The sequence below is a fragment of the Paroedura picta genome, chromosome 7, assembly GCF_049243985.1.
Source record: "Paroedura picta isolate Pp20150507F chromosome 7, Ppicta_v3.0, whole genome shotgun sequence".
In the NCBI taxonomy this organism is placed as follows: Eukaryota; Metazoa; Chordata; class Lepidosauria; order Squamata; family Gekkonidae; genus Paroedura; species Paroedura picta.
The window spans coordinates 42,466,338-42,494,237 of record NC_135375.1 but is presented as its reverse complement, the minus strand read 5'-3'; the positions used below and the strand labels follow the sequence as shown (position 1 = coordinate 42,494,237).

At 39.8% G+C, this 27,900-nt stretch overlaps 1 protein-coding gene across 6 annotated transcripts in view; it reads left to right on the top strand.

Moving 5' to 3' along the window:
- ARB2A (ARB2 cotranscriptional regulator A) overlaps positions 1-27,900 on the top strand; it is a 269,563-nt gene that overhangs the window by 203,735 nt on the left and 37,928 nt on the right. For 3 of the 6 annotated variants that reach the window (XM_077347634.1, XM_077347630.1, XM_077347633.1), the window contains one exon: positions 2,269-2,441. The exons of the other annotated variants lie outside the window; for them this stretch is intronic. In XM_077347634.1, coding sequence (XP_077203749.1) covers positions 2,269-2,441 — 173 coding nt within the window. The remainder of the gene's footprint in view (positions 1-2,268; positions 2,442-27,900) is intronic. 6 annotated transcript variants of the gene reach the window in all.

Genomic DNA, 27,900 nt, shown 5'->3' with positions numbered 1-27,900 from the left:
CAATGTTTGTCACTTCTGGCTACAGGATTTGAGGGTCACTACTAGAATAGGGAATGCTGAGTTAGATGGATAAGTAATAGGTGGTTTTGTGTATGCCTTATCTATCCATCCATCTGTCTACATAATCTTGCTTATAGAGTGTGTGGGCCCTTCTTCTCTAGAAATGTTTATAGAGTAGCTGGCAAAGTTATATCAAGAATGGTTTACTGTTACGAAGACAGTCACAGTACAAGTTAGAGATCCCCTTCTCACATATGTGTGATAGATGGAAGAATAGAAACCACCCAGCAATATATTACCCAGTGAGAATAGGGCTCTAACAACCAACAGGAGCTGTGCTCTGAAGCAGAATCAGTTAGATGTGACACTTGAGCTTTGTCAATGGGAAATGGTCAGTTGGAGATGACAGTTTGTTGAACGGGTTAGCATAACAGGAAAGAGGGATGAAGGTAGCACAGGGATCAGATTTTCATTAACAATGCAGTCCTAAACAGTGCTACAGCAGTCCTAAACAGTGCTCCTAAGTCCACTGGAAACAGTAGGCGTAGAAGGATTTGACTTTGCGTAGGCTTGCATTAGAAGTCCCCTGATGGTCACAAAACTCGTTTAGTGACTTGAGAGCCTTGGGTGGTTCCTTGACATGCCATATGTGGCTGTTCTGAGCACCATTCTCCAGTGTGGCAACTGACCTGTGTTCCAGTAGCCAGGTCATTGCCTGGTACAGCTTGTTATTGGGAGGCGATTCATACCTTGAAACGACTGCTGCCAGAGGGATTGGTAAACTTCAAGCCTCATGCCAGGAATGGAAGTAAAGGGCCCATCTTCTCCAACACACACACACACACACACACACACACACACATCCTATCTTTGAACTCTCATTGCAGCACCCGAGCAGCTGCCAGGAGCAGAGCAAGCTGACTACAGGGAAGAGAGAATAAAGTGACCACCTGAACAGCCTCCCAGGAAAAGAGCAATTTGGCCACAATGCAGGAGGGGGATTACTCCCCTTTCTTCACACACAACTTGCTGCACACCCTTGCCTAAGCTGCTGTGCTTCATGCTGAGGAGATAGCAAGAAGGCAGAGAGGGTGATAGCCCAGGGCCTGGTTTGGGCATTTTGGAATCATTTGCCTAGTGTGCAGTACCCAAAATAGAATGTCCACTAGACTGGAAAACCTTTTATGATTTTATTCAACTGCAGAAGAACAAAATGACACAGGGGGGTTGTCCCAGAAAAGCCTGTGTGTTGAACAAAGACTTTATAATATTCCATTGAAGGCAGGGAAAGATGATGCTTTTCGGGTCAAACTAGTAACCTGGGGTCTCCACTCCCTTGCACATCCCACAGGACCACCCCATTGCCATTATGCTAAGTCACCGGGAAAAGGTTACAAAAGGCAATTTCCCATGCTTTCTCAGTCCTCTGGTAGCATAAACAATGGCATGATATAAACAATTGTCTCTGGCCTTGAGAATAGAACATATCAGATACAGTCAAAAACTGGGTCTTCTATTATGAAACAATCTGGTACACTAAGCTGCTCATTACAAAATAATAATTAAGAAAATTTCAATTTACCCCCCCCCCAAACGTCAAGGGGAACACTTCCCTTCAATCCAGAGGTGCAACGGCTGGCCAAAGTTCAGTGGTGCTGGGAAGAGACAACCTTACATGCTCAGGGGTACTCTGGTAACGAGAAAGATTCATATATTTTGTATGAATAGTCATTTCTTAGATTATTATATATAGTGGATTCCTCTGATTGATAGTAGTTGTGAATGTGGCTCTCCATGAGCCACAAATGGAGTGCTGCTGCCTTATACTGGCCAGAAAATGAGTGACAATGTTATCAAGTTACAGCAGGGTCCAAAGTTTAGCTCTAATCGTTTATTCAGAGTGCTGTGAACTGGGAAAGTGAAGAAGCTGGGGTGCTGTCTGGTGAAGTGAAGGTATAAAAGCAACATGCCCCAGGAAATGTCATAATATGTTATTACAAATTTATTCCTTCAAAATTTATTTTTTTAAATAGTGAGACTGCACAATATAGCACTCTACTTCTTGGGGCATTGGCAGAGCCATTGGAGTCCCTTCTGATAAACCAGAAGTGGATCAGCCTCCACCTGAAGTGATATAATCACCAGCAACAGGTACCTAAGAAAAGTGGGTATGCAGAAGCATATAGTGTGGCAGAGGAACAATGGCTAAACTAAGAGGAAGGAAGCAATACTGAGGGGACTGAGTCCTCTTTGTCTCCCCATCTGCAGCGACAAGCAAAAATGCACCTCAGGTGGGAGATGTAAACGAGAGACCTGGACAACAGGGCGGAGGGCAAGCTGGGGCCCAACAGCATACAGAAATGTGGTACAACATCTTCTCATTTCCTGCAATGAAAGAATCACGTGCTCCATCTCAGAAATGGGACTTAGGTGCTTGGCAGGTATTATGTGTCATGTTATCAACTTCTCAAGGTAGAACCTGGAGTTTTGAAATTAACAATTCTAGACTATAGGCATACGTTTCTTGGCATGTTCCAGGGGTGGAATTCTATAAGAAATAAAAGTTCTAGAGTGTCTGCAGGGGGGGATGATCTATAGCTTCTGCTTCTCTTATGGTATACTGCAGAGATGAGGAGAAACTGATTGATCGATAGCCATAAATGCACTAAAGTCCAGAGGCAAGTCAATGACGGGAAGACACTGCTGTCTGTTGACATTCTCTTGTGGGTCTACCTCTAATAAAACTTGAAATACTTTTGAGGGGTTTTTAGGTTGAGTTGAACATGACAAAATAACAGTCTGTTATACCACTACAAATAGTTATGATTAAATTGTTAGTAAGACATGCAGAATACATGCTCACAGGACCTGACCCATGATGTAAGATGCGAGAAAAAGGCAGGTGGAAGTGTTACGTTGGCTATCAATTTTACCACAAAATCAAAGAATTAGGGTTTGCTGAATCAGTTATTTTAATTTAGTTTTTTTCTTTGTGCTTGATAAATTTGTTCTTCACATTTTTTTAAATACCTCCCCCTGATTTTCTACCCTCCTATGCTTATAATCTGCTCTCATCTGGTCTTCTCAGGGTCTTTACTCTTGCTTGAATGCATGCTCATTCACTGATGGTTATGAGAGGCATCTTCACTTCTCTGACAAAATTTGTTTCAATTAATTTCTACAATTCTTATCTAAGCAGGGTGGTCCCTTCCTTCTCTCAGATCAAAATCCTGATATAACTTTGGATGTTTTTTCCTTTTGTATTTAGGGAAATAAATATAACTTAACAATGACATTTCAGGTTGTTATACTGCTTAAGGCATTGAGCCATAGAGCTTTGCTTGGATGAAGGGAAATTTGAATTTTGGTGGGGGGAACAAATCTCATGGGAAGGAGATTATTTTGGAGGTTCTGACCTTTGCCCTGGATGTGACATCACAGGTAATATCACATCCCCACTGAGCTCCCTCCACTCCCCTAAATCTGCCCTCTCCAGGCAATACCCCCAATCTCCAAGAATTCCCAAGCTGTTATTAAAATAGTGTGAGTTTTTAACCTCTGGAAGGCTACTCTCCACCTCTACATTTTCAAAGTGTTCACATTCAGTTTTTTCCTCTACCTTACTACATATACATAATATATGTACTGTTCCTGTGAAGCATGGTGGGCACTGGAACTGAATGAAAGAACTTGGAATCACTGTAGTATGTTGGTAGCAGTAGAACAAGAGTGCCTAATTCCCCACCCTTTGAAACCTTTAGGTACTCTTAGTCCCTGATAGTGACTGAAAATAAGATTCATACTATTAGATATAAACGTAATAGATATGCTGAAGCAGGTAACCTTCTCCAGGAGATCTTCCTATACTGTTAAGTGATAACAGAAAACTTCTAAAATCTCAAAAATACTGTTAGCCAAAGAGTTTCACAGACTCTAAGCAAGAGCGCAAATATATTAAAAGATCTCTTACCTGACCTCACAAAAATATGATCAAATCTAAAATGTAGCATTTAGAAAATGTATACTATTCTTTGTTAGATTTCCAGTCTTTTTGAGAACTGACTGGTGCACAATAATGAGGCCAAATCCTTATCACTTTGGATAAGGACACCTAAGGGAGCAACACAAAGAAGGCAATACAAAAATTTGTCTAGGGAAACTTGGCATTGAACATCAAACCAACTGAAGAGGAAATGTGAGAAACTGTTCAAAGCTGGTTATGTATGATATAACATTCTAAAACGTTTCCAGATATGTATTTACTACTGAACTCATTTTATGGTAGACAAGTAAAGCATGTTATACCCTTTAAACAGTAAAATAGTCAATTTTTAAAAAAAATCTATAATTTTAATCAAAACTTTGTTTCAGTCATTGAAATTCTGTTATTGCTGCTTACAAACATTAAAGTCAATCAAAACATCAGTAGCTTGTGAAATCAATATTTTTAATATGTTTGCATTGCAGTGCTGCAGATTTTGGGCTAATAGATCGCACCCATATTGATTTCCATGGGAAATGTTAGTCTGATACTGAAATAATTAAAAAAAAGCACCAGGGATTATTGGTTTGGAATTTTGAAGGAGATAGAAGTATAAAAATTGGTTATTGACCAAATGGCTTGGGGTGAATGAACCTTGGGCATATGCAATAAACTTGTAGCACAGAGTCATTACTGAATACTACCTTACTCCCTTAAACCCCAAAGAAGTCAATAACCCATTATAACAATGCAAATTGTGGTGAAATAACACATGGGGCATGTTAGTATAACATTTTCTCAAATCAACAGGATATTCATAAGTAGATATTCATCTACTTCAGTCATCTTCTTAAACACCAAAAAGGAGGAACAAATTTTCTCATAAGATGAATAGATTTACAGGTGTGGGAAATGTTAAATGAAAATTCCTCTTGCAGTTAATTTCAAGTTTACAAGTTCACAGACTGAAAATGTTAAGTGCAAATGATCTGTTGTGATACTATACAAGCATATTGCCATACCATCATGAGGCCATGCAAGAAATTATTGCTTACTTAGATAATTTGGAAGTAATATCTACAAATTGTAAATATTTTTTCCGATATTACTACATCTGAATTCCAACAAAACACTTTATTTCCTCTGATCTTTAAGTGTTTGGTGACCTTAACATAGAGTACACCAAGCCTTTCTCAACCTTTTTACCATTGGGAAACCCTTGACACATTCTTCAGCTTCAAGAAAACCTGGGAGTGATGCCAGCAGGCCACAACTTTCTGCCATGCCCCCCAAAATCACATGTCATCAGAAGTGACATCACCCAGACATTCCCATTGGATGTGATATCACTAGGCCAGCAAGGATTTGTTTGGCCAGGACCTCTTCTCTTCCCACCCCTTCCAGGCCTATAATTGGCCATTTGAGGGGGGGGGCAGGACAACATAACCATATACGGTCATATCACCCAATTTTTATTTTAATTTAAAAATATATTTTAAATTAATTAATTCTCAGCCAATTGGAGAATCCCTTCCAGGCCTATCAGGAAACCCCAGGGTTTCACAAAAACCTGATCAAGAAAGCCTGGTTTAAATAAACACCACATTATGTGTTAAAACTGTTCCTGGGGGTTTTGTGTGCTCTTTAGAGACTTAACATAGTTCGCTTAACATGAACAAAAGTTATATTTGCATCTTTTGACTACAGTTGCATTGGCTCCCAGTAAAGTTCCAAATCAAGTTCAAAGGTGTTGATGTTGATAATGACCTTCAGAGCCCTACGCAGTCTGAGACTTATATACCTGAGAGACCGTCTTTCCGATTATGTGCCCTGGAGAGCACATAGGTCACCTGGTACAAACCTATTGGTAGTCCCTGTCCACAAAACCATCTGCCTGGCCTCAACCAGAGCCAGGGCCTTTTTGGACCTGGCTCCAACCTGGCGGAATGAGCTGGTACCTGAGACTAAGGCCCAGATGAAGCTATTACAGTTCCACAGGTCCTGCAAGGCAGCACCTTTCCACTAGGCCTATAGTTGAGGGCAGGGTGACCTACTGAAAGGGCCTCCTTCCAATCTTTGTAGTTCTTCCCCACTCCCCTCTTGTCCATATCATGGAAGTACCTATGTATTCAGTAGGGGTGGTGGTGGGGAAGAGGACAGGGAAAATAGGTAATTAGATCAATAAAATTAATTGCCAGGTTGATAATAGATTTTTAGTGATTAATTTTTAGAATGTAAACTTTATTAATAAAGTGTATATGTATGTATTTTTATTATGTTGTAAACCACCTTGAGCCCTATGGGAGAGATGCAGTTTAGAACTAGAATAATAACAATGTTTTTCAGAATACCAAATGCATGTTTATTTGTAAAATTCTATTGATATTAAATGAATCACATTTACGCATTTAAAAATGACAAAGTAATTATTTATCCTAATACCCATTATAATATAGACTTTGTTATTGACATAAGGCAAGCATGATCTGATAAATTAACATATGTACAGAAAATTCTTATTGTAACTGATGCATATCCATGCGGTGTTTTAGTATCCTGATTTTATATATGGGAAATTGATACAGCCATCTTCACAAAACGATTCTTGAAAGATGTAGCAATACTGGGCTTTATTTTTCAAATTTTATGGTATCTACCTCCACTCATGTTAAATTATTTTCCATTTGAAAGTTGAGCATATTTCCACTTCTGTCTTCCTCAGAGGCTAGTTAATATACAGAACTTCAGTTCATCAGCTGTAAATTGAAGCTGTGTTTGCAAGTTACAGCAAACACATGTAGAATCAGCAAATGGTACACTTGATTTTTCCTTATATATGCATTGAGTAATTATGTTATATTGATTAAACTGCGTGTTTCTACAGGTACCGTACCCCAGTTTCCTTTGTAAACGGAACATACATAGTCTCTTTTACAAACTTATGTTCCCACATTTATGCAGAATGTATGCTCATTCTCTGTAATGATGGTGATATTGATGACGATGATGATTGGATTTGTTACCTGCCACTATTGGCGAACCATCTTGCAGTGGGTTACAAGATAAAACCCCACATTAAAATATAACACAAATCCACCCCACAACAACTAATCTCCTCACGGTGCGCCAACAACTAATCTCTTCACGGGGTATCAACGGATGGTGTTGGTTCTACCCTACGATGGTCTGGCCTAATATAAATTCTCCTGGAGTCTTGCCTGGACGGGCTCATGATCTTCTGTGCCATGTCCTTAATCATAAGCCCGGCAGAAGAGCTCTGTTTTACGGGCCCTGTAGAATGCGGAAAGCTCCCGCAGAGCCCTCAGTTCTTCTGGGAGCTCATTCCAACAGGCTGGGGCCAGGATCGAGAAGACCCTGGCCCTGGTCAAGACCAGGCAGGCTTCCCGGGGGCCAGGAACCACCAACAAATTGGAACCCACAGAGTGTGAAGCCCTGTGGTGTGCATAAGGCAAAAGGCGGTCTCTCAGATATGTGGGCCCCAGACCACAAAGGGCCTTAAAGGTCAAAACTAAAACTTGAACCTGATCCGGGCTACAACAGATAACGAATGCAACTACCTCTACACAGGCTGGATATGAGCCCTCCAAGATATTCCTGTGAGGACCCTAGCTGCTGTATTTTGCACCAGCTACAATTTCCTGGTCAAAGACAAAGGCAGGCCTGTGTAGAGTGAGTTACAGAAGTCAATTCTGCAGGTGACTGTCACATGGATCACCATGGCCAGGTGTTCTGAAGACAGGTAGGGCTTATATTCTTAAGGAATAAAGCATAGCTTGTGACAAAAGGAGTAGTATTTGGAAATTTCTGTTGGTATGGAATGCCAATATTAACTGGAGTGGGTCATAGGGACAACATCAAGCTTGGCTAATCTACACTGGCTTCCAATTTGTTTCCAGGCAAAATTCCAATTCAATATGGTGATAAGTTTTCAAAGCCTTATATGGCTTGGGACTGACATATCTGAAGGATTGCCTAAACTCTTTTGAACCAGCTCCACAATTATGGTCATTGGAAGCTCTGTTCGAGGAGCCCTACTGTCCAAGATTAGGAAGGTGACAACCCAGGGGAGGGCCTTCTCAGGCATGGCACCAAGACTCTGGAGCATGCTTCACATGATTCTTCTGGCCTTTTCTGTTGCTGTAGAAAATATATATATATTTGGCATTTCCTCAATGATACCTCCTTAGCCAGTATTTCTCTGTTTTGTATATATTTAACTCTTTAAAAAAACTTTTTAAAAATTGCTTTAATTATATATGCTTGAGAGGAGAGTTGATTTTAATGATTTTATAATATGCTTTTATGATGCATGGTTTAAAATTTTAGTTGCCTTGGAGGAGCTTGTAAGGACAGAAAGGCAGGATCCAAATAAATAAAGTAATAAGGAGCCATGGAATACTTTGATATTTTAGAAATACATTTATTTATTTATTTATTTATTTATTTATTTATTTATTTATTTATTTATTTATTTATTTATTTATTTATTTATTTATTTATTTATTTATTTATATACCCCCCCTCTCCGAAGGATCATTAGAATTAGAGTTAGTGTTCTCATTAGATCAAGTTGATTGTCTGATTTGAATATTTTATCGAAGAGGTTAAGTAGATAAGAAGAAACAAGTTGAAATTTAATCCAGACAAGATGAAGGTAATGATGGCTAGGGAGGATGATAATTTAAATGGGATTCATCTTCCACACTGTGCCAGCTGTTGATGGATCAGATGAAAAGTCTGGAGGTACTTTTGGACTTAGCCTTGCGATTACAGACTCACAGGGAGGCCCAGCGAATAATCATGAGGTGATTCCTATCCAACCCACCTGACCCTAGCTTTGCTACAGCAGCTCCCCACCCTTTCTACCTGACACCAACTGTGGTGGTGATGGAGGCAGCTCCCTCCCATTCCATCTGACCCAGCTTTTATGCCTCAACAGCACTGTCATAGGCTCTCCCCAGCAATCTGGACTCCGGCAGCTGTGATGATGGAGTCAGCTTCCCTCATCCCACCTGACTCCAGCCGCACTACCTTAATGGCAGTGACTCCTGACTTCACTTGTGGCTCCAACAGAGGAGCATTGTTTACATATATATGGACAACTCTCTTATGTTAAAATGAGTAGCCATGTTGGTCTGAAGTAGCATGATAAAATCAGAGTCCAGTAGCACAAAGATTTATTCAAGGCGAGAGCTTTCGAGTGCAAGTACTCTTGGTCAGACTAAGAACTGACCATCATAACAGTAGGGGGCTTTAAACTCCCCTCCACTGCCATCATAATCCGTTTTTCAGATTTTTCTATAAACCTGGGTATCCCCCAAGTTAACAACAAAATCTTCCTTCTGTGTAAATGTTCCTGATCCACAGAGTTAAATATCTTCAATTAGGGTCTCACTTCACTATTAGATATAAGATGTTGCACTTGTACTCGACATTCCTTCTTTCATATAACCTAGTACAAGGCATAAGCCCTTCTAGAATCAGCATCCCTTACCACACTGATGCATACTTCTACAACCTGTAGGCTGGGTTGCTTCCACATGTGGGGCAGCCCTGGAAGACAACTTGGAAACGTCAGCTAATGCAAAGTGTAACTGCCCATTTACATTCCAGTGTGCCTTCATGATCATTCTCACCAGTAGTAGAACAACTGCATTGGTTACCTGTATGCTTCCAGGTTCCACTCGGAGTGCAGCTTTCTATCTTTCAATCTCTTTGCAACCTGGTGCCACACACCTGAAGGATCATTACTCTTTGCACGAATTCACTTACATGCTACTTGCACTCCATGCTGCTATTGTTCCTTCCCATGTGATGGTACAAACTTATGCAGTGGATTCTTGAGCATTCTGCTTTGCTGTTCTATCCTGTAATATCACCTGCTTGAAGGCATGCAAGGTAGTGCTTTTCCAGGGGGTGTTTTTGCTGATTCATTGGTGCTCACTTTCTAGCTAATGTAGTGTTTGGATATTTGTGCAGTTGCTGGGCTTACATTTTTAGCAACTGCTAGCTGAGGGCATACAATATTGGATTATTTTTTATAGTTTTTAATTAATCTGTTTTAAGATTAACTTGAATTTTTGCAGAAATACAGGGTACATCTATTATAAAAAGAAAAACACACTACAGTTGTTATTCTTAACCCTCCCCCGCCAGTTTTAGAGTTTTGATAATTACTCCCCAGGACAATGTAATAAAGTGAAAGTGTTAAAGTTAATTTCTGTGCCTCATCAGGTCAACCCTCTTTGGATGGAGAATCACCTCACCAGTCTTGTTAGAAGAGAAAAATTCCTTTCCTGAGCTCCAATAAGATGGAATCAAAATAAGCTTGGAGAGCCCTCAGTCATCTACGCTTAACCCAGAGAAGGCATTTAGAACAGCTTTCAAAAACGTTATGCTGAGTTCACAGACAGAGAGAGAGGATGTTCCAGATTCTCCAGTTCTGGCACATATCCAAAGAGATGCTAGAGTATGACATTTCCCCATTCTTTCATGTAACTAGCAGTACCTGTCTGCTACTCATATCAAAATTAGCTTATTGTAGAGTCATAAGACATTAAAGGTAAAGGTATCCCCTGTGCAAGTACCGGGTCATGTTTGACCCTTGGGGTGATGCCCTCTGGCATTTTCATGGCAGACTCAATATGGGGTGGTTTGCCAGTGCCTTCCCCAGTCATTACTGTTTACCCCCCCCCCCAGCAAGCTGGGTACTCATTTTACCGACCTCGGAAGGATGGAAGGCTGAGTCAACCTTGAGCTGGCTGCTGGGATTGAACTCCCAGCCTCATGGGCAGAGCTTTCAGACTGCATGTCTGCTGTCTTACCACTCTGTGCCACAAGAAGCCCAGTAAGACATTAAAGGTAAAAGGTAAAGGTATCCCCTGTGCAAGCACCGAGTCATGTCTGACCCTTGGGGTGACGCCCTCCAGCATTTTCATGGCAGACTCAATACAGGGTGGCCTTGCTAGTGCCTTCCCCTGTCATTACTGTTTTACCCCCAAGCAAGCTGGGGACTCATTTTACCGACCTCGGAAGGATGGAAGGCTTAGTCAACCTTGAGCCGGCTGCTGGGATTGAACTCCCAGCCTCATGGGCAGAGCCTTCAGACAGCATTTCTGCCGCTTACCACTCTACGCCACAACAGGCCTCGGGTCACAAATACAGACAAGCTACTGCCTCCAGCTTCACTGCTGAGAATCAGCATGACCCCAGAGCAAAAGGCACCCATGTTCTATTGTGATGATGTACATGGTTGCATGGTATTTCCTGTATATGTTTTCTACATAGGAATTCTTCCATGTTTTGGCTCTGCATCATTGATTTCCTTCAGTATACTAATTACTTTTGTTTTCCATGCATGCTATTACTCTACTAATCCGTAATTAACAGTCTTGTAATTGCTTGGTTAGCCCTAGTCCTGCCCTTGTTTGCCACTTGTCCCAGTACACACTCACCTCCCACTATCACACACATTCTCCCTTAATTTCCAGAGCATAATCTACATCCTTGGGGGAAAGGAAGGATCAAACCATAGATTGATTAAGGAGTGGTCTTCTCCTGTTTTCCCAGAACATTCCAGCCTATTGGCAGAGAATTAGTGTCTAGGCAGAGTTCCATGAAGTTCATTCCTCTAATTCCAGTTAAATTTCTCTTGTCCTCTTTCTCCCAGTCCCAATGCATTTTAGCTATGGTGGAGTCTGCACGAGGCTTTTATTGCAATCCCAGGTCGTTTCAGTCCCTGCCGTCTACACGGATGCAATTTCCATTTGATTTTGGGCAATTTAAATTTCCCCTCTGCAACAAACATGAGTGACTCTACCTTTTCCTCGCGATATCCTGGAGTGCTTTTAACCCTCGATATTTAAAAAATCGCATGACTAAAGGTGCAGCTCACTGCTTTTCCCTGAACTAACTTGCTGCCAAGCCTCCAGCATTGTACAAAAGCCCTGCAGAGATTTGCCTCTTGCCTGAGAGGCTGCTTGCTGGCTGGCTGGCTGGCTGGCTGGCTGGCTGCTTGGCTCCCTCCCTAGCTCACTCCCCCCCCCCCACGCTCATTACAGAAAGAGCCTCGTGGTGCTTCTCCACTGGCTTTCAAAAGAGGAGAAATCCTCCGCCCTCTCCTCTCTCAGCTCCCCGAGTGGTGCAGAGCACTTTCTGTTTCAAGTCAGGGGAAAGTAATGAGGAACACCTGAGCTCAAATTGATCTGAATTCAATAGGAATAAACAAAGTAAGTGCAGATTCAGCCTAGGGATGGGTTTATTTATTTATTTATTTAATCTCAAAGTTGGAAGGAGTCACCAGGGTCATCTAGCCTAACCCCAGCCTGTGTAAGAACTACAGCTATAATATCAGTGACTAATAGGTGTCTAGTAAATACTAAAACATCTAATGATGAAGAATTTGCTCCCTCACAAGGGAGATTATTCCACTGTCAAATACACTACCATCAGGAGGTTCTTCCTCAAATTTTGATGAAATCTTTCCTTTTAACCCATTTCATTTTTCCTCATTATTGTACTGGTTTGTTTATCTGTTTAACATATTCAGCTGCCTTTCTGCCTTGCAGTACTCATGGGGACTTAAAATATAAATTAAACCTCCAATTTGATGGCCTCCTTAATATTCATCCTTCTCATTGTGTTGGCTACAGGCCTGTACAGTTCTACAGTGGTGATGCACTGAAATAGCACTATTGGTTTTTCAGCAGACTCGTTTTCTAACCTGGATTGTCCAGGTAAGCCTGATCCCGTGGAACCTGGCTAGTATTTGGATGGGAGACCTCCAAGGATTTGGGTTATAGTTCTTCCGAGGAACACAAGGGGTCATGATGTGGAGGCAGGAAATGGAAAACCACCTCCAAATATTTGTTACTTGACTACGAGACAATCATCAGATCTCCTCGCTACAGTACATAAATGCCATATAATAGATAAATCCATTTCCAAAATCATTAATTTACTGAGAGCCAGCTTGGTGTAGTGGTTAGGAGTGTGGACTTCTAATCTGGCAAACTGGGTTTGATTCCACACTCCCCCACATGCAGCCAGCTGGGTTACCTTGGGCTCGCCACAGTACTGTGATAGAGCTATTCTGACCAAGCAGTAATATCAAGGCTCTCTCAGAATAAAGGGAAGGCAAGTGTAAGCTGCTTTGAGACTCCTTCTGGTAGAGAAAAGCAGCATATAAGAACCAAATCTTCTCCTCCTCCTCCTCCTTCTTCTAGATCTGCCTTAATAGACACTAACTTTTTGACTTCATCTACAGACATTTAACATAACTGAATCATTTAGGAAGAAGAGGTAGACCAAAGTCTGCTGCTATCTATACATTACAAACCCTTTCCCAGCATGGATCAGGACTGCAGAAAAGGAGCATATTACAAGAAATACAGGGGAAAATATGGTTTGGTGTTGTAAGTGAAGTTGATAAAGAAAATCTTCATAGGTAATCCAACATTAGTTCCTTTTGTGATCGCTGCTGTATAGAAAGTCACAACCTGAATTGCTTCAGTTTTACTGAAAAAAGGTTGATAGGTCATGGTCTCATTGCTGACCTATAAATATGGTCAGACTTAGAGATTTGCATTTTTCTTAGCCTTTGTTTTGTGGGGCACTTTTGTTACGAGCCTCTTGTGGCGCAGAGTGGTAAGGCAGCCGTCTGAAAGCTTTGCCCATGAGGCTGGGAGTTCAATCCCAGCAGCCGGCTCAAGGTTGACTCAGCCTTCCATCCTTCCGAGGTCGGTAAAATGAGTACCCAGCTTGCTGGGGGGTAAACGGTCATGACTGGGGAAGGCACTGGCAAACCACCCCGTATTGAGTCTGCCATGAAAACGCTAGAGGGCGTCACCCCAAGGGTCAGACATGACTCAGTGCTTGCACAGGGGATACCTTTACCTTTACCTTTTACCTTTGTTAACCTTTACTCTTAGAATTCTTTGGTAATATAAACTAAAATGTCAGAAATCAAAATGGAAATAAAAAGTTTCCATCATAATCTTCATTTTTGATCTGTATATTTCTGAGACTTTCTTTGTATACATATGTTTATAGTGGAAATATTGTCCTAATACTGTATGGTTTTACCCCTATCTTCTGGTTCTGAATGCTAGAAAATACGAAACCAACTTTTCTTAGGAAGCCCTTTGCCAGAAGCCCAATTCCAATGCTAATACTAAAACATGGAGTAAGAGAAATGCTATGATTAAGTAAACATAGGGTTTCCTTCACAACGCAAAACCGTCAAAACCTTACTTGTACATGACTCTCTAGAAACCATGAAGGATGCATGCAAACATGCATAGACTAAAAACAGTCAGAATCATGTATGATTACATGTACTTAAAATAATAAACATCCCTTGGAATACAGGTATTAGAATGACAATGCATGATTGTTTTTGTATTATTTATTTTCTTTCATAATGGGGAGAAATTGGTTCCAAATGTGTTGTCTTGACCCCCTACTCCATACATGTTAGTTCCTAACCTTAAATGATGTTTCTCCAGTCTCGGCTGTATTTACAGTAATTATATGCATAATGTAGCATATTATTGTCTGGACTTCCTGTTTAATCAGTACAGAGCTTCTTACAAGTGCAGCTGAAAAGGGCAAACAAAATTAAAGCTTTATATACGAAAACAAGTTTGATTTGCTAAGCTCCCAGCATTCCAAAGTACACAAATTTGTTCCACTAAGTTTTCCGATGGCTTGCAGATGGGCAATGATTAATCAGAGAGCTAACTGAAGTAGTTTGCAATTAAACTGGAAAGCTCTGAAGCATGCTAATTGAATCAGAAAATTAGAGGCACTGAACAGTAATTGGCTATTTCTCATGCAGCAGGTGCCAGACCACTCATCTGTGGAACAAGGTATTTAAGGCACATTAGCACTAGTAAAAATACTTCTTGATATGGAACAGCTAGATTTTCTGCTCATTTTCACCATGGATGCCAAAACATACAGCTGGGATGTCTGGTGCTTCGATTCATGTTAGTTTCTGTAAGATAAGCACGTAGAGAACTACCATCATGCAACCTGTATATACACCATGAGCATTTTGTAAGGGTCAAATAGTATCGGGGAAGGATAGTTTTGAGTTACACAGAAGTCTTCATCAGGAGATGCATATTTATCACAACAGACAATTTCAATCAATGTGTTTAGTATCTGTTATTCTCAGGGGCAAATTTAATACCTATCTGATAAAAATCACATCAAGATTCACTAGCATTCCTAAAATCAGTTGAAACACTTGAGTTGGAGTTTTGCAGAGTAGCTGTTTGGATGAAGGAGAAGGAATGTGTTAGCCATGTATTTTAACCTGTTGTTCTTAACAGTTGTGCATCAGCAAGGACATTGTAGGATGTTACAGAATATTATGTATATAAAACCATGACTGACCTGTGTGAAGTGGCTAAAATTAAAACTAAAGGAGATGAGAAGCTCAAGGGGGGATGGGACTATATTTTAGCTACAGTGATATATGTTGAAAAGGATGGTGAATTTAGAAGTGCTAACACTGTAATCTGAATGCCATTATGGGCATCCTGGTGGGACTCATTTGCAAAGATGTGGTTTACCATTGCTGTCTGGCAACATATTCTCTAAGGCTGCACCACAAAACATGGAAGTATTTGCCTGTAAAATTTGTGAGCTTAATTTATGTCTAAATCAGTATACTTAAGAAAGAGCTTTTATATCACATGACTTCATGCAAATCATTTTTCTTTGCTGCTAAGACCTTAAGTAATGCGAAGAACACTATACATTCCTTTAAACATACAGGCCCTCTACAGAGACTCAAGAGAACTGTTTCTCTATGGCTGGGCTCCTACTTAGGGACCAAAACCTTTGAAAATGGATGGCTATTTCCCCTCCCCTGCATTGGAGAATGCTCTGGTCAGTGCTGTCAACTGCCAGAAAAATGCAAGTCTGGCACGAAGACTGTTGCATTCTGAGGTAGCCACAGAAGTTGCTTCCCCACGATGTATCCCCAGTGTGGAAGGCCAGCATGCATAAGTCTTTTCCACAAGCCTCCATGTTGGAACCAAAATATCTAAATGTGAAAGAAACTTCTACAGAAGTCAGTGTGAGTTTGTTTCACAAGCCTGCTCTGATTCAGTGAGAGAGATCCATGCCACACTCATGTATACACAGCTCCTAGGCAGGTACCATAGAAGCCTCCCATAGTGCCAGTGACCTGTTGACTGAAGAGGGAGGCGCTGGACTCAGATAGCTTTCCGTGGCTCCCAACAGGTGACAGAGCTGTTAGGCAGGAAAACCAAGGCACTGTTGTAAGCACAGCAACAGGCTACATCACAGCTGTCCACTGGATATGGAGTACTGTGGTTTGGACTGAGGTATCAGGGAAAATCCATTAACATCTCTTTGACACCTCATTCTCCTGCATAAGTACCAAATGTCTTCAGCGGTGGCCTCCTCAACTTCAGCATTATAATGCAGAAAATCCATGGTAATGAATCTCTTGAAGACTTTTTATAAAAATTGCAGATTACTGGACTGTGGGCTAGTGGGATTAGATTGAGTCACATTAAGAAATAAAGTCACTTTTTCTTATTTCTGGGTATATTTGAAATTTTGTAATGGGGAGATGTTAGCTGAATATTAGTTGAAGGCATCGGCACAATAAATCTAATACTGCTGTGAGCTTAGTAGATGCATAAAGCCAATTCATATTATGCCTCAGCATGAGTTTATATCTTCTAATTAGCACCACCATTTTATGGAGAGCACATGCTATGAAAGTTTGTTTGGCTTGCCAACAGAGACCAGAGGACATAGTGTAGTTCCCTGGTAGAACAAGAAGGACCGTGTTGTGACACAAAAGACTTGTAACTTAAAACAGTGGGAAATTGCAAAAAAGTGAGACTGAATAACTGCCATTGTAGCGAGTATTAATAAAGTTGTATCTATTTTGTAATGAACCTGTATAGTGTGCATGGTATTTTTCTCATTATTAATTACTTAAGTACTCTACTATTATTTTTTTTAAGTAAATGAAACATTAAAACCTATTCTGACTTTTGAAAAATAGAATATTACCATCTCCAAATGCTAACCATATCATTTAGCAGATGACTGCAGAATGTAGTGTATTTTGAACAGAAACATAAATTATAAATTGTAAACAGTGCATAGGGGATATGTTATTACTGTGTCTCATTTAAATTAAGTCAGGGAGCTTTCTCTGAAGCAGATTATGTGACTTCATTAAGTTTTAAAATCCCCTTTATAATGTTTTATTAAGATCTTTTGGCAACTGCCTATAAAAACCTGTGTTTGAACAGTACATAGCTGGATTAAAAAAAAAATAACTTCAGCAGTAGCTCACAAGCATATACATATCTTCCAGCACTATTTCTGCACATTTCAGTACCGTCAAAAGTACCTTGCCTCTCTAATTCTCCCCTCCTTACTCCCATCTTTGTTTTTGGTGTGTGTGTGTATAGGTTTTTTTTTTTTTGCTGTTTTTAAACTAAAAAAGCAGCTCTGAAACATTTACATGATCAATGTTTGCTGCTTGAGGGATAAAGTTTGCTCTTCCATGGACAAGTGAGAACATATTGATCATTTTATTCTATTTGCTATTTCTAAATTCAATATACCTCTTGAGTCGATAAGCAAGATCGAGAGCATATTCTCTCTCTTTTTGTATGTGTGCCTGCTTGTAGCTTGTTCTCAAGATTCAAGATACATTTTTGATTAATCACAAATGCTCTGGGGTCAGGGAGAGCAAATGTGTTTGTGGAGTGTCAGCTGATGCTGTCAGATAAATGTCTTAAGCTTAGCCAGGGTTCATGCCCCAGCTTTAGGCTGTGCCAAATGTCTCCCCTTGTTGAGGAAGATAACAGCTACACTGGAGGCAACTGAGCTGTTTGTTCACCGAAAGGGCTGACCTTGCCATATGGGGCTACAATCAGGTGAAAGAAATAGCGCCTCTGTTATAATTGAAACTTTTAAGAAAAACTTAACTCGTCTTAATTTTACTTCTCAATGCAGATCAATATTTCCAAGTGCCATGTTGGCTTGCCATCTTTGTTTCTTCTGACAGCTACATGGGGCGTTAGCCTCATATACTCTGTGTCGTTACTACTTTCCCCATTTATAGCCATTTAGCATTGCTGTGAGAAAACAGGCAGAGCACTTGAAGGAATATTGTTAACAACTTTTTTCTAGTCCCATTGCCAGAGGGCCTGAATTCTCAGGACAAAAGAGAATGAAAAGTTCCAGCTGCAAGCTTGTAAATAAATGATTGCCCTTTTTTATTTCACATTCGTCTTAAAAAATGAAGTTCCAAGACTACAGAAAAGGTCGTATGAGGTAACCCTGTCCGCCTTTTGGACTTCTAAAAACCTGTTTAATCACATTTGCCTCATCTATCGCTATTTGTCTTCTATCACTAGACAGTACATAAATAAGAAATAGTGGCACAGTTGGTCTGCTAACACCTGGAGAACATTTTGTATCAAGCCTGTCTATGATTTGTAATGCTACAGGCAAAAGACTGTATCATATGGTGGTGCATAAATAAGTGAAAACTCTCTGGGCTACTTGAGGACTTTGTTGTAAAACACCTAAAATCAGGGCCTTTTCTTCATCTTACTGCAGACTGTTCTCTACTTCAAATACAACAATCCACTTTTTCTTTCCTTTTACAAAGTTTCATACTGTCATGGGTAAATCAACTGAACTAATTAGACACAATAATGCTGTATAAAAATTGGAGGGGGGGTTTAACACATCTGTCATGAACTCCCACCAGATTTCTTGGAAATGAGACATTTTAAATATTTTATGCTAAACACAAAATATCTTCAGGAAATTGTTTTATATTCTGTCTCCCGAAACAAACCCCGCAGTATGTGATGAATAATCTTGCTGTTGTTCTAAAATCTCCTCATCTTTGTTCAGGACCACTGTAGATAAATGGTATATGTGACAAAAAATTTTTTTTATCACAGAGTATATCATTTTTAGTAGGTTTAGAGGACTTTGGCACCCCATCATTATGCCCATATTGTGCCAAATGCATAGCAGAAATATGCACTTTGGCGTCATAAGATGAGAAACAGCAGTGAGGAATCTTGCCAATCGAAAGAATATTTTCTTCTCAGTGATTTATTTTCAACCAACATCTAAATCAAATTGAATGCAAATATTTTGCACTGTAAACTAATTTGAATTGTACCTCTAGCAGTCTTTGCTTCAAGATATATTTTTGCCTAACAAAAGCAATATTTAGCACATTCCCACCATACTTTTCCATGATGCAAAACATTTCCCAGTTTTCAAATTGTATGATTTGTAGGTCTGCCTAGAAACAAGGTGGGTGTGGATATGAGTATTTTAAAACTGAAAGCACAGTAATATCAGAGGAGCAGAGGCTAAAAAGCAAGTGGTCGTACATGCTGGAATCACACAAATTCCATAGTTGTACATTCACTGATTTCTCAGCCATGCCTTGCAAGGAGCTGACCACAGACACATTCCTGACTTTGTCTTTTAATCCTTATTAAGAAGAAAAATATCCCCTGCCTGACAATCTTTTAAAATATTTCTCCATTAGGACCATGCTGTCCCTTCCATGCAAACATATATTTCATCTTTGACAACTGTTTCATGGCACTTGATGTTACTGATGGTGCATGCACAACTTCTGCTGCTTCTTTTTTTTTCTAGGACAGCTGCCAACTGCAGTTGACCCTGCTGTGTTTTTCAGCTCCAGTACATCTTATAAAATAAAGTAGTGTTGTCATGCTGGAAACATATTTGAGGAAATAATTCATGACTCTAGCTCAACAGACTGAAAGGCTCTGTGTAGTGTGGAAATTACCCCATGGATTCTCAGTCAATGGTGACAACCAAAACTCTTCTTAAGACCTGGTTTAAGAAGGAGAATGGGGATGAGAACATAAGTGAATATTCTGCCCCGAGGTTCAGTTCAGTTAGTAAGGCAGAGTAACAAAAAGAAATGCAGATGTGTGATTGTCATTTTCCCAGTATTCTTTTCAAAGACAGAGCTTTAGATGGTCAAAATTATCCTTTCTCTCTTTCTCTCCCTCTCTGTCTTAACCCTAAATATGGTTACTTAAACTGTATCCTGTATTTATTTCTTTTAAAATAATTGGGTTTCTAGTACTCATGATTGTGGAGAAAAGCCTGGTGATCCCCAGCATTTTAGGCTCAAATGTGTTTGATGTGATTAGCAGAACACAAAATTTATCCTCATGCTTGATGGTCTCAACCTTGCCCTCTTTCCTTATGCATTCCATTTTTGCAATGTCCTAACTGAGCGTTCCCTTATATAACTCTCCTTTGGCCTGGGGGACATTTCAGGTATAAGGACTTCCTATACAGATTGGAATTTTCATATGTCTAATTAATAGTCACTTATGGCAGATGCATGTCTGTTTATTTTGCTACATGCCCATATCATAGGGTCTCATAAAACAGACTCCCTGCCATGCTTTGTGATATACATCCATGGTATATGCAATGTCCTATCTGGAAATTACATCCACAGGGGACCATCATCATTATCATCATGAAGGAGCCTTATAAAATACTCATGTGGGCCCAATAATCAATAGATCAGTTATTATAAAATAATATCAGTTTTTATTTATTTATTCAATTTATATATCGCCCCTCACTGTGATCATTGGTCACATTCCCCAAAACTTTTTTTTATTCTAAACCTTGGATATCCCATTAATAATTCCAATCTTCTTGTATTGTTCTATGTTAAGCTCCTTTTTTGATCCTGTTATTTTTCTATGAAATAGATTAAATACAGAATGGGAGTAGTATTCCAGAAATTCTAAACTGGAAATTAAAAAAAAAAAAACTTGTCAGCAATCAGGTTGGAGAGAAATAACAAAGATGTCCATATATTTTCAACATTAATATAGAATTTCATGAAGATGAAAAATTAAATAAGGTAAAAGTGAAATAGAAAGCTCTAACTAAATATCTATCAAAATACATTAGAGGAGACATCTAGCTGCCTTGGTAGAAGTTTTGCCCTCTGTGTACTTGTACCTGTAACTGCCTTGGCTCTTCAAGGCTGTCTTTCTAGAAAACAAAAGGAAACATGAAAGTTAACTAGATAAAATTAGAGCGAAAACAAAGAAAGTAAACATATTTAACAGCGCAATCCTAAGAAGAGTTATACTATTCTAAATCCATTGAGCTAACTGGGCTTATTATGGTGTATAATTCTTTAGGATTGCTCTGTAATAAGAAATCATAGCTATATACAGATGGTTAATCCAGAGATTGGAGTGATTCTTCTTCTAACCTGAGGAAAACCCCAGTTTTGCAATGAAAAAAAGAAGATTAAAAAAATACATTGAGGAATTAATTGCCCCTCCACAAAAAAATGGAACCAGCACCTATGCTTTTAAGAAATATATGCTCGCTGCTGTGTCTATCACTAGGCAACCACGGCAATATCACCAGTCTTCAAGCCTTAGTTTCAATCAGTAAAAGGCAGAGGAAAGGACAGGACCCTTTCCAGGGTTGTTTTGGTCTCTGAAGGAGGACTCCTCGGGTCCAGACCTGGCAATGATCTCTGGCAACTTGATATTATTTGATTTACAGGACTCATCCAAATCTTGTGGCTGCCTTCTGTTCAACAGTAGCCATGTCACAAGAGCCAATGTAATGTATATTTACAGTTTCAGATTAGGATCTGGAAGATTCAAGTTTGAATCCCCAATTTGTATGAAAGCTCACTGGGATACCTCAGGCCGGTTACACAGTCTCAGCCTAACTTATCTCACAGGGGTTTTGTGAGGATAAAACAGAGAAAAGGAGAGTGATGTCAGCTGATTTGGGTCTCCATCATGCATAAAGGCAGGTAAATGAAGTAAATATAAAATAAAGCCAAACATGAGGCAGATATAGGTAGATTGGTGGGTAGGTGAGAAACAGAGAAGGAAGAAGGGAAAGGTGGGAATATGGGGATTTCCAAGAGGAGGGAGAAAGAGAATAGAATGGGGGAAAGGAAAAGAAGGAAATGAGGTGCCCCTCACAAATCCTTGCAGGCTTCTCCCCATGCAACTGGGCCATAGTTGTCCTGACTAAAGGCTGCCACAAGGATGAAAGGCTGGAAAGCTGAAAAGAAGGGGGCAGATAAAACTGGATTGGCTGATGGGGGGAAAGGAGACCAGGGTGTAAACTGCACGGAGCTTTTATTCCACTCCCAGGTCGATTCAGTCCCTCCCGTCTGCACTGAAATCGATTTCCAGTTTGATTTCCATCAATGGAAATTTTCCATCTGCAACCGTCATGCCTCGACCCGCATTCACAAGTCAAGTCTGACTAACTTTATCTCTCTTTTTGAGAAAGTTACTACCTTACTGTATCAAGGGAATGCTGTGGACATGGCTTATCTCATTTTTAGTAAAGCTTATAATAAGGTTCCACATGATATTTTTGCTGACATTGGTAAAATGTGATGTGGATTCTATTACTGTTAGGTGGATTGATAACTGGTTGACAGATATTATCCGAAGGATGCTTATTAATGGTTCATTGTCCTTTTGGAGAGGAGTAACAAGTGGAGTGCCTCAGGGATCTGTCCTGGGCCCTTTGTTGTTCAACATATTTATAAATGATTTGGGTGAAGGAATAGAGAAGGTACTTATTAAATTTGCAAGTGATACTAAACTACAAGTAGCAGACATACCAGAAAACAGAATCAGAATGCAGGATGATCTTGACAGGCTGGAAAACTGGGCTAAAAAGAATTTCAGTAGTGAAAAAAGTTCAGTATCTCAAAATCAAATGTATCATTATCAGATGGGGGAGACTTGTCTTGGCAGTAGTATGTGCAGAAAGGATCTAGGAGTTTTAGTAGACCATATACTGAACATGAGTCAGCAGTGTGACTCATTGGCTAAAAAGGCAAATGGGATTTTGGACTGTATCAAAAGTAGTATAGTGCCCAGATCGTGCAAGGTGATGGTAACGCTTTACTCAGCTTTGGTTGGACCTCTTTTGGGCACCACAATTGAAGAAGCATGTAAACAAACTGGAGCATATCCAGAGGAGGGAAACAAAAATAATGAGGGGTTTGGAGACCAAGACTTATGAGAAAAGGTTGAGAGAGCTTGATTTGTTTAGCCTAGAGAGAAGACAGCTAGGAGGTGATACAATAGCCATCTTCAAGTACTTGAAGGGCTGTCACATAGAGGATGGAGCAGAGTTGTTTTCTTTTATCCCAGAGGGTAGGACCAGAACCAATGGGATGAAATTAATTCAAAAGAATTTTCAGCTAAATCCGTATAGGTCTCTCACTTGTAAATCCATCACTTGTAAATGTCTAATTATGTAGCAGAATTTCCGGAGGACTCCGTTTTGGTTTGAGATTCTAGTGTGGATAGTGTAGTGTACCAGGAACCAACTTTTTAAAAAATCAAATAAAAAAATGGCTCATAATAATTAGCTAAGTCTGAAACTTCTGATTGAGTTTACTTTAAAATATGTGAGGCTTGGGGGCTGTTTTTTATAAATAAAAATAAGGCACAGCAGTTATTTAACAGCTCATTTCTGAAAAATTCTTCATGAGAGGAAATGATGTATAAAATACAGAAACATACAAATAATGCAGAATATGCATCTATAAGATTGCTACTCAAAATCTTATAATCCTATTATAATTTTTAAAATGTCTTTGAAGGGCAAGTAAGCCCGCTGTCTGGAAGAAATAAAAAACAAGTAAGTACAAAGGTTAAAATCTGTATAAAATTACAAAATACATTCTTTTAACACTAAAATCAAGCCTACAGGAAACATATGTATCATTAAAATTCATGAACATGGAAATTACATTTAACAAACATACCCATATACTGGCAATGCATTTATTTATATATATTGAGACCTATTATCTCAAAAATGGGTAAGGCAAAAACAGATGATTTATCCTTACCCCAAAGAAAACACATATTCAACATTTAGTAGTTATGGCATCTACTTCTGATGAGATATTTTTAAGATCCTGTGTTTCCAAATATGACTGCTAGTAGTGACTGAATCATTATGACCGTTTATGCACTGGGAACTTCACTGCCCCATCCCCCTATCAGGAGGACAGATAGGGGGTGGATGATGTGCACCAGGCCAAATGCTCCCCCATGTGGGTGCAGGAAGAGGTGGGGCAACCTGCCATGACTAAAACTCCAGCCTGCATCCCGGCATGAAACCTCCAGTGCATAAACGGTCTATGAGAGGCAGACAAAAATAATAGAGCAAACAAAGCTATCGCATCAAACTCAAGATCTTCACTTAACCCTTTTAGGGTACATAGTGTGTTGGTTTAGGATGAATTGGACTTCTTTTATTGGTAATACTGCCATTGGACTTGCAAATTCTTTCTTCAGGCAGAAACGTTATGTCTGTGGAATAGAATCATAGAATAACAGAGTTGGAAGGGATCTCCTGGATCATTTAGTCCAATGCCCTACAATATGCAGGACACAATCATCCACTGAAACCTGCCACCCCCTTGAACCTTCACAGAATCAGCCTCTCTGTCAGATGGCTATCCAGCATCTGTTTTAAAATTTCCAAAGATGGAGAACCCACCACCTCCCTAGGAAGCCTGTTCCACCGAGAAACTGCTCTGTTCCAGATGGTTAGATAGAATTTCTTTTGAATTAATTTCCTCCCATTGGTTCTGGTTCATCCCTCCGGGGCAAGAGAGAACAACTCTGCTCCATCCTCTATATGGCTGCCTTATAAATACTTGAAGATGGTTATCAGATCCCCTCTTAGTCATCTCTTCTCCAGGCTAAACAGACCAAGCTTCCCCAACCTTTTCTCATACGTCTTATTCTCCAAACCCTTCCTCATATTTGTTGCCCTTCTCTGGACACGTTCCAGTTTGTCTACAGCTCTCTTCAATTGTGGTGCCCAAAACTGAACACAGTACTCCAAGTGAGGCCAAACCAGAGCAGAGTAAAGCAGTACCATCACCTCCTGTGATCTGGACACGATACTCCATTTGATACAGCCCCAAATCCCATTTGCCTTTTTAGCCACCAAGTCACACTGCTGATTCATGTTCAGTGTATGGTCTACTAAGAATCCTAGATCCTTTACGCACATACTACTGAGAATGAAAACAAACTCTGGATCTTTGGTGGACAAGCAAAAAAATCTGTAGGCCCCAAGTCTAGCTAAGTAATTGACTACTGCTGATGGATACTAGCGGTAAGTAGTGGGTCACTGAAGGGAGAAGACATATTTGATATCTCTGTTGCAACTTTTTATGTTACTGAGTTCAATGCATGTTAAAGCCAATAGAGATTATTGAGTAGCAGCCAATAGACCTCGGTTCTGGAGCTCTGTTTAGAATTGTAACATTTTTGTAGAGGGCTGTATTAGGGCTAAGTAACCCTAATCAAGTATTTTCCATAAATGCTTTAAGATTGAAGCCACTTTGGAATGCCTTGATTATGAAGCCCTTTCAAAGCAACCCATAACCCATAACTGGCACATGAACCAAAGCTTCTACCCATTGCCTATGTGTTAGCTACAAATGCTGCACTGGAGGGAAGGGATGGGATATCTTAGGCTGAAAGGGAAGCAGCTGTCTTGGTACTAGTCCAACCACCTGCTCAGTGTAGGAAATCCAAAGCTAGAGGATTCCTGATACCTCCCTGGATAGTTACTTCATAATTAGCATATGGGAATTTCTAATAATTGCATACTTATAAACTTTATAGGTGCTTATCTTTACCAGGGCCTGCTTTTGAAACATTAGATGCCTCAATGTATTCTGGTCCACAGAATTGACTAGTAGATGATTAACTTACAGGGATTTTTTTAAAGGTTTCCCTAATTGATTTACATCATGCTATTATAAGACAACTTTTCTTCTTTATTTCCTTTCAGAGGGTCATAGTGTCCTAAGTATATAATATAATTTTATGTATAGGGGTTAACCCTGTATATAACAATCCTTGTAATTCTTGTATTTTATGTATGCTGTTTTTATTCATGCCTGACAGTTGATAAAGGTGGTAATGCGGAAACGCATCCAGTCAGTGGAGGCATTGGTATGCATGCATGCACTGGTTTTATTGAGGCTACGCAATAAGCCTTGGGTTTTTAACTTTAATAGATATTAGTACTATGTTTTTTAATTGTATTCTGCCCTACCGAGGCTTAAATTCACTTCCCTTATTTTGACCTTTTTGGGTTCCCCATTGGTCTCTCTCCATGGAACCACCTGATACTGGTATGGGTTGGCTCAGAGCTGTGTGGCCTTGTGGCAAAAGTGGCAGCAACTATTGTAATATTCTGGGCACTGGCTGGGAGAAGGACCTGTTGAAGGAGGAAATAATGACTACTGGAAGTGAAAAGTAGGGTTTGATTATCTTTTTCCTTCCTCTGCAAATTATTATTTTGTACTTATGAATGTCTATCCTTAAGAATGGTTGGATTATTATCTGAGCATCATTAGAGAAGATCACAACTGTGCACTGCCCCATTGCCTCTTTCCTATTATTTTCCCCCTATAGATGAGTATATTCAATAGTTCAGGACTGATATAATGTTGCAATAGATAGTTATTGTCACATGAAAAAGTGTGAGCATCCTCTTCAACTAGTTTCCCATTACTCTACTGTTTTCTACCAAATGTCTATATTTGAAACTGAGCTTGTAATAAATGGTACCTTTTTCATCTTCTCAAGTAAGCTTAACAGGAACGCGAAGTATGTTTTTGGGATATGCCAAGCAGGAATGGCCTTTCTGCGTAGCTTGAATAATTAGCTGTCCAATGAAGATATCAGACAGGCACAGAGATAAGCTATGTTTGTGTTAAATGATAAGAAAACTTTCAAAAGCAAAAGCTTTTAGACATATGGAATATACGAACAACACCCAATTTGTTCCATTATTTTCTCCAACATAAGGAGAAATGTATGACTAGATTATTGGACCTAAACTGAAGCTAGAATGTTGAAGGGGGCAAATTAAATTCAGACTTAAGTACTAAGTTGTTCAGTACAATTTTGTAAATGTGTACAATTCATTTTAAAAAACTAATTTGTTGGTTCCTAGCAGTGTCTTTATCTACAGCATAATAGAAATCTTCATTTAACCTGGCATCCGAAACGACATTTTCTCTTTTATTGGACTAATCAGTGGTTTTTTTAAGTAGTAAATGACAAAAAAATGAGTACTATTACTGTCAAAAGCCCACAGGGATGTGTTCATCCCATAACCAAAAAGATAGCCTGTTCCATTTTGACTAACTCAGATATATAAAGGGCATATATAGATCATCTGGACCTGTTTGTTGGGATTATATAGGAAAAGCTCTGTCAGTTCACTACTGTGCCAACTTGGTGTAGTGAGTAAGATCTGGAGAACTAGGTTTGATTCCCCACTCCTTCACATGTAGCTAGCTAGGTGACCTTGGGCTGGTCACAGTTTCTCTCAGCGCTCTCTCACCCTCATGTTCTTCACAGGGTGTCTGTTGTGAGGAGAGGGAAGGTTGAAGAGTTGTTTTTTTATATGCTGCTTTTTTCTACTGTAAGGAGTCTCAAAGCGACTTACAATCACCTTCCTTTTCCTCTCCCCACAACAGACACCCTGTGAGGTAGGTGAGGCTCAGAGAGCCCTGATATTACTGCTTGGTCAGAACAGTTCTATCAGGGCTGTGATGTGTCCAAGGCCACTCAGCTGGCTGCATGTGGAGCAGCAGGGAATCAAATGCAGCTTGCCAGATTAGAAGCTGCTGCTCTTAACAACTATACCCAAGGCAATTGTAAGCTGCTTTGAGACTCCTTTGGGTAATAAAAAGCACGGTACAAAACCCCAGCTCTTCTTCTTCTACTGGGTCAAAAAGTAAGGCCATG